This window comes from Sapajus apella, unplaced genomic scaffold (assembly GCF_009761245.1).
Source record: "Sapajus apella isolate SASKATOON/1434 unplaced genomic scaffold, GSC_monkey_1.0 scaffold126, whole genome shotgun sequence".
NCBI classification, from domain to species: Eukaryota; Metazoa; Chordata; class Mammalia; order Primates; family Cebidae; genus Sapajus; species Sapajus apella.
The window spans coordinates 2,287,386-2,295,216 of record NW_022437066.1 but is presented as its reverse complement, the minus strand read 5'-3'; the positions used below and the strand labels follow the sequence as shown (position 1 = coordinate 2,295,216).

The 7,831-nt window shown below is 60.5% G+C and overlaps 1 protein-coding gene across 1 annotated transcript in view; it reads left to right on the top strand.

Annotated features, from left to right (window-relative positions):
* Positions 1-7,831, top strand: part of KCNT1 (potassium sodium-activated channel subfamily T member 1) — a 51,849-nt gene that overhangs the window by 31,588 nt on the left and 12,430 nt on the right. The window contains 5 exon segments of the mRNA XM_032261924.1: positions 1,392-1,626; positions 3,820-3,925; positions 6,361-6,533; positions 7,334-7,405; positions 7,601-7,735. Of these exon segments, the coding sequence (XP_032117815.1) occupies positions 1,392-1,626; positions 3,820-3,925; positions 6,361-6,533; positions 7,334-7,405; positions 7,601-7,735 (721 nt within the window).

Below are 7,831 nucleotides of genomic sequence, written 5' to 3'. Positions count from 1 at the left end.
GACCAGGTGAAGTGGGCCTGAGACCAGGTGGGGCGGGGCCTGAGACCAGGTGAAGTGGGCCTGAGACCAGGTGGGGCGGGGCCTGAGACCAGGTGAAGTGGGCCTGAGACCAGGTGGGGCGGGGCCTGAGACCAGGTGAAGTGGGCCTGAGACCAGGCGGGGCGGGGCCTGAGACTGGGTGGGGCGGGGCCGGAGGCGGGGTGGGGCGGGGCTGGAGGCCAGGTAGAGTACGGCAGGACAGATCAGGGCTGGAGACCAGACCTAACTCCTCTTGGCCTGTGCCTCCATCCTTGGACCAGTAGCGTCTCTCTGGGCCTGTTTTGAATCTGTCAAACAGGAGTTGTCCCAGCCTTCCTGTGGCCACTTTTGCGGGCATCGCTCACTGTGTCCAAGTGGGGCCGCCCACAGGACCAGTTGGCAGCTCAGCCAGAGGCCGCTGATGGTCCCATCAGCCCAGAGGGTCCCATCAGCCCAGAGGGTCCCATCAGCCCAGAGGGTCTGCTTCACGTGTGTCCCTCAAATAGCCTGGGGCCCTGGCATCCACGGGGCTGGGAGTTGGCTGAATGAGGCGGCTGAGGGCTTTGGCCTCTTCTCACGCCTCCAGGCTCCTCCGGGGTGCTGTGTGCCATGCCGGGTCAGGCCGGGTCAGGCTGCCTTTGAGCAAGTGCAGGCTTGTGGCCCTGAGGGCACCACCCATAGTGGCGTTGCCCCCTTGCCAGCCAGGCCTTCCTGGGGGACAGTTAGGGAGCAAGTCAGGCCAGGAAGCTGCTCAGGCTACAGACCCACAGGCCAGGTCAGGGCATTGCCACCTCTGTGCAGTGGCCCAGGCAGAAGCTGACCCTGTCTTCACCTGCACAGCGGGCCCTCTGCCCCTAGGTGGCTTCCAGGAAACCAGGGTGCCTCAGACAACCCTCACCGCACCCGCAGAGACCCTGGGCCATACCCGGAGGTCGACAGTCCCTACCTGGCAGCCTGGGGATGGTGCAGGAGTGGCTGAGTCTGCTCCCACAGGCCAGGCTGCCCCACCTGGCCCTGTCCACCAGGCAGGCTGACCAGCGGCACGGGCCCCCAAGGCTGAGACCCCTGAGCCCAGGATCAGCCAACCCCCTCCTCAGGCAGTCGGAACTGAGGCCACCGCAGCTGCCTTGGGTGGCACTGATGGGGCACTGGGGCCCCCTGGGTGTTTGCTCAACATCACCACCCTAAAACCTGCTGACCCCATTGTATGTAGGGGGAAACTGAGGCACAGAGAGATTGAAGCCCCCCAGCTGAAGCACAGGAGCCAGGCCATGACGGGGTCTCCACAGCTGGCTGACTGCCTGAGCTCTGGGAACTCACTGGCCCTGGAGGGTGGGAGTCGGGCTGCAGCCAAGCACGGAGCTCTCTTCCAGGGACGGTGGCCATGGACCTGCAGGGCACAGAGCACCAGCCCACACAGAGTGTCGGGGGCGGCGGGGGCAGCAAGTTGGCACTGCCCACGGAGAACGGCTCAGGCAGCCGGCGACCCAGCATCGCACCTGTCTTGGAGCTGGCCGACAGCTCGGCCCTGCTGCCCTGTGACCTGCTGAGTGACCAGTCAGAGGACGAGGTGACACCCTCGGACGACGAGGGGCTCTCTGTGGTGGAGTGAGTGTGGCCTTGCAGACGGCTCCGTGGGGGGATGGGAGGGGGGAGGGGGTGTGGGGTGGTGTCCCATGCACTGAGCTGCTGCTTCCGGACAGCTCCGTGGGGTCTTCAGGGGACCTGACACAGACATCAGAGCCACAGCACTGTGGTCCCCGGGAGCACCTTGCGTGTCACTGGGATGGGGTGTGCTGGACTGTACCCTTCTCAGTTGGGGCTGGGGGTGCAGAGCTAATTGGGGCAAGGCAGCTCACTGAGGCGAGGGCTGCATGTCAAACACCTGGCGGGGCCACCAGTGGAGAGGGGCCCTTCCCACCCACCCTGCCAGCCCCACAGCAGCTCAGCCACTCTGAATCAGACCCCAGCCATCCTTGTGCACGCCGAGCCCTGGGTCTCCCCCTCAGTGCCACGGAGCACAGAGGGTCACAGCCCGCCTGGCCAGGGGTGGGTGTCCTCTGAGCAGGGTCCCTGTGCAACCCCTGGGCAAGGCAGCGTCTTGGCCTGGAAACCACAGCCCATCTTGAGCTGTTTCCAGGCCTGGGCTTGGGGCCAAGTCCTCCTGCTTCACATGATGGGAGGCCCCAGTCTGTTCTCAGCAACTTCCGCCTCTTGGCCTCAGGCTGGACAGACAAGTGCCCCGGCAGGGCCAGAGGGCCCACCCTCCTTTGGCTGCCTGACTCTGCCCGGCCTTTGCCTCTGGGGCGGGGTCCACTCGCTGTCATGACAGCCCAGCTTCTGGGAAACCACACTGAGCCGTTGCGTGTGTATGTGTTGGGTGCTGCTGGGACGGGGTGGTGGTCTACTGGGGACAGCAGCCTGGCTGGAAAAGCACATGGGTAACAGCCCAAGGCCCAAGTGCCTGCCCCACTGGCCTGGGGTGCTGGCGACCTCAGGGAGGCAGGGTGGGTGGACAGAGCCCTGTGGGTTTCACCTGTGGCTTGAAGGCCTTGTCTAAGCTGGTGTGGGGGGTAGAAAGACCATGTAGGGCATGGGGGTGGGTGTGCAAGGGGGGTGTGTTCTGTGTGTGTCCATGAGTATGTGATGTACATTGTGCTCTTGTGTGATATGTTGTGTGTCCGTGTGTATGATGTGCGTTGTGTCCACATGTGTGTTGTGTGTCCATGTGTGTGTTGTGTGTCTGGGTGTGTGGTTTGTGTTGTCACGTGGTGTGTGGGGTGTGTGTGGTATGTGTTGTCTGTGTGTGTGGTATGTGCTGTGTGTGTGTTGTGTGGATGTGGTTTGTGTTGTGTGGATGTGGTTTGTTTTGTGTCACGTGTGGTATGTGTGTGTGGTTTGTGTTGTGTGTATGTGGTATGTGTTGTGTGTGTGTTGGGTCTGTATGGTGTGTGGTATGTGTCTTGTGTGTGGTGTGTTTGTGGTGCACTCTGTCGTGTGTGTGTCATGTGTGGTATGTGTTGTCTGTGTGTAGTGTATATGTTGTGTGTGTTGTGCATTTGTGCATATGTCCGCATGTGTGCATTTCAGTGTGCCTGTAGGTGTTATCTGTGCATGCATCTCCATGTGTGTACATGTGTGAACATCTCCACTGTGTGTGTTGGGCGGAGTCTCACCCCAGACCCTCAGGGAAGGATAGGCCCAGGGCACAGCCCACCTCCTGCCCCGCCCCACCTCCTGCCCCCCCCACCTCCTGCCCTGCCCCACCTCCTGCCCCGCCCCACCTCTGCCCCACCCCAAAGTAGCCAAGGGCTGACCATTGAGGGGGTCCTGGGCTGACCGGATGAGGGGTGAGCCCCATGGCCAGCCCCTCCCACAGCTGGGTGAGGGCAGCAGCAGTGAGGGCCCTTCTCACCCCGCTGTCTCCTCCAGTCCTCTAAGGCCCTGGCAGGGCCAAGTCATAGCTTTCCCAACCCTGGCCTTGCAGCCACTGCTGACCTGACAGGCAGGCCAGGGTCCTTAAGGCTTGGCACCTGCATAGGTGCCTGGGCACTGCCCTGTGGGACACACTGGGTCCTGGGTGCCAATGCTGGACAGGCCCCACAACATGGTGGCCACAGGCTCAGCTGGAGGAACGTTTCCTGATGCCCAGGTGGTTGAGGGCAGACCAGGTCACCGTGCCCCCGAGCAGCGTGGCTGTGGGTCCAGTGGGTGCCTTTGAATCCCCCAGCTCAAGGGGGGCCCCAGAGCAGAGCCAGCCACCTCCGTGCAGCTGTGCTGAGGGCTCCTGTCTCCTCCCAGGTACGTGAAGGGATACCCCCCCAACTCGCCCTACATCGGCAGCTCCCCAACCCTGTGCCACCTCCTGCCTGTGAAAGCCCCCTTCTGCTGCCTGCGGCTGGACAAGGTAAGGCTGGCTGCTCTGCCGTGCTCTGCAGCCCCGGACGCCAGCACCAGGCTGTGCACACCTGCCCTGATTTCTCTTTTGTCGTTTTGCATTTCGACATTGTTGCAAACTTCTAGCAAAGCTGCATGAATGCAACAAGGGAGCTGAGCAGACCCTTCCCCCAGAGTCAGCAGACGGTCCCTTCCTGTCCCCTTTGCACTCTCTCGGTCTCTGTGTTGGGGCATCTGTTTTCTTAACTTTTTGGCTATTATTATTTCTATTATTATTACTTGAGAGGGGCTTCACTCCCGTTGTGCAGGCTGGAGTGCAGTGGCACAATCTCGGCTCACCGCAACCTCTACCTTCCGGGTTCAAGCAATTCTCCTGCCTCAGCCTCCCGAGTAGCTGGGACTACAGGCATGCACCACCACGCCCAGCTAATTTTTGTGTTCTTAAGAGACGGGGTTTCACCATGTTGGCCAGGCTGGTCTCAATCTCTTGACCGAGTGATCGGCCCGTCTCAGCCTCCCAAAGTGCTGTGATTACAGGCGTGAGCCACTGCGCCCAGCCACATCTGGCTAATTTTTTGTATTTTTAGTAGTGACGGGGTTTCGCCATGTTGGCCAGGCTGGTCTTGAACTCCTGACCTCAGGTCATCCACCCGCCTCAGCCTCCCCCTCCTGACCTCAGGTGATTCACTCGCCTCAGCCTCCCACAGTGCTAGGATTACAGGCGTGAACTCCTCTGCCCGGCCTTCTGAACCATTTTGAGAACAGGTTGGAGCCACCGCTCCCCTTTCCCCTAATACATCCACATACGTTTCCGAAGATCAAGGACCATCTTGTAACCACAGTTCAGTCGTCAGGACAGGGGGCCCAGGCCATCATCAGTGTCTGATCCACAGTCCAAGTTCAGATTGCGCCGAGGGCCCCAACGGCCTTCCTTGTCCTTCGTGGCAGCGTTATCTCTGCTGGGAGCCTGTCCCGCTGTGTTTTAGTGCTCCTTTCTCATTGCTCTCCCTCAATCTGGAATGTTCCTTGAGGTCTCTTGACCATCATCGTTTTGCAGAGCAGGGACCACTGACCTGGTGGCGGGTGGGTTTGCCAACGCTTCCTGGTGGTGGGACACTGCCTGCATGCGGGGCCGGCCATCCCTGGAAGCTTGGGGGGTCCATTGTCAGGTCACTGGTGATGTTAACTTGGATCTCATGGCAGGCGGGGTTTCCCCACCGTAAAAGTTACTGTTTTCCTTCTGGAGTTAGCAGCTTCTCTGTGGGGGACATGTTGAGATCAGGAAAACAAACCAGTAGACATGAGGCTTCGGCGTCAATCACTGGGGTTTTTTTTATTATTTGTTGTTGTTTTTTTTGTTTTTTGTCTTTTTTTTGAGATGGGGTCTCACTCTGTCATCCAGGCTAGATTGCAGTCGTGGGATCATAGCTCACTATAGCCTTCACCCCCCAGGCTCAAGGGGTCCTCCCACCTCAGCCTCCCGAGTGGCTGGGACCACAGGCACGCACCACCACACCTGGCTAATTTATTTATTTTTACTTTAGTAGAGATGAGGTCTCCCTATGTGGTCTGGGCTAGTCTCAAACTCCTGGACTCAAGTGATCCTCCCACCTCGGCCTCCCAAAGTGCTGGGGTTACAGGCGTGAGCCACCATGCCAGCCATCAGCGGATGGTTTCCAGTTTCAGAATCTCTCTCCAGCTGTGCGTTAGTACTCGGCCATGGAGGGGTCCCCCCACCCCGTGTGTGTGTCCTTTACAGCCCGTGGGCTCCTGGCTGACTCTGTGGGTTGTAAATGTCACTGTCACTGACCCTTGCAATGGCATCATCCCTGACAGGTCATTATTGATTCTGATGCTTGGACCCCCGGGTTCACTGGGCATGGTGGGGGCCTTTGAGAGGCTTCTGGGTGCTTCTGACGTGACTCCCTCATCCTTTGAGCTCCTCTGTGTTTCCAACCTGAGATGTTCCAGCCCCCTTCTGGCCTTCCCCTGCTCCAGTTCTGGAATCAACTGCTTCTCCAAGGAACCCTGATTCCTTTTAGTGGAAAATGATGCTTAGAAACCAAAATCTGGGCACGTAGTGTGCTCAATGCTGCTGGGGCATCCCCGCTCTGAGCCTCTTGGTGAACAAAACAAGAAAATGTGTGCATGCACACACATGATATGTATCTATGCTCATGCCTAGCTCTCTAGCTACGTGCCAAAACCACAGGTTCCGATGGACGCCGCTCTTTCCACCCTGACATGACTGCTCTGGGCCACCTGTGGGCACAGCTGTGGTGTCTGGCAGTGCCTGCAGCTCCCACCAGATGCATGTAGGCCATGAAAGGGCTGTGGGCTGAGAGGCTGGTGGTTGGGTGTTTGCGGGGATTGTTTGGTGAGGGGTCTGAGAGGGCCCCAGTGGCCACAGGAGGAGCCAGCCCTGACTCCAGCATCTGCCCCCAGGGCTGCAAGCACAACAGCTATGAAGACGCCAAGGCCTATGGGTTCAAGAACAAGCTGATCATCGTGTCGGCAGAGACAGCTGGCAATGGGCTGTACAACTTCATCGTGCCACTGCGGGCCTACTACAGGTCCCGCAAGGAGCTGAACCCCATCGTCCTGCTGCTGGACAACAAGTGAGGCTCCCGGGGCTCAGCCCACCCTGCCCACCTGGGCCCTCAGACCTGCAGCCAGCAGCTTCCCCCACCAGGCCCACCCTCATCTTCACAGAGGGCATGGGAGCATGGGGACTCTGGCCCAGTCCTCTCAGCTTTCCCACTGCTAAAAAGTGGGGCTCTCCTCCCTGCTTCCCCCTCCTCCTGCTCCTGGCTCCTCCCCGCTCCCGGCTCCTCCTCTTTCCTAGTTCCTCTGTCTCCCAGCTCCTCCTGCTCCCAGCTCTTTCCCACTCCTAGCTCCTCAGACTCCCAGTTCTTCCCTGCTCCCAGCTCCTCCCCAACCCCAGCTCCTCCCCGCTCCCAGCTCCTCTGGCCCTCAGCTCCTCCCTGCTCTCAGCTCCTGTGGCTCCCAGTCCCCCCTGCTCTGGTCCTCTCTCCCCCTTTCTTCCTCCTCCCTTGTCACTCCTTCTGTCCTGTTTGCCTCCTGCCCCACTCACTTTGAGCCCCAGGGATGGGGGGTCACATGGCTCTTCCTCCTGAGCACCTTTTTGCCCAGGGGGCCCGAGGGCCCTGACACCTGAGCCCAGGGTCATCTTGGCTGTGTGACCTCAGCAGGTCCACCCTCCCAGGCTTTGGTTTCCCCTTGAACGAAATAAAGAATGGCCCGTTGGCCTTAAAGCACTGCCCCCCAGGGCCCATACCGTGGTTCTGAGGGCCCTCTTTCTGGTCCAGCTCTGTGCATGGAGAGTAGGGCCCCAAGGGGCCTTGGGAGGGTGGGCCTTGGAGCAGGATGGGCCCCTCCAGAACCGCTGTCCCCACAGGCCCGACCACCACTTCCTGGAAGCCATCTGCTGCTTCCCCATGGTCTACTACATGGAGGGCTCCGTGGACAAGTAAGGCGTGGTCAGCCATGGCTCAGGAGGGCTCCACACCCACCCTCCCCTCCTCTTCCAACGTCTGGGGTGGCACCTGACCGCAGGTGGGGGTGGGGGGGCTGGGGTCCTCCTGCCTCCCTGACCAAATCCCAGAGGCCTGTGGGTGGGGAGTGTGCCACATCCTCAGGCATGGGGACCCCGTCCCGCCACCAGCCTGGACAGCCTGCTGCAGTGCGGCATCATCTACGCCGACAACCTGGTGGTGGTGGATAAGGAGAGCACCATGAGCGCCGAGGAGGACTACATGGCGGACGCCAAGACCATCGTCAATGTGCAGACCATGTTCCGGTGCGCGCGGCCTCCGGGCTTGGCTCCAAACCACCCCACAGCCACCACCACGGGCCCCGCCCTGACACCCCCACAGCCACCACCACGGGCCCCGCC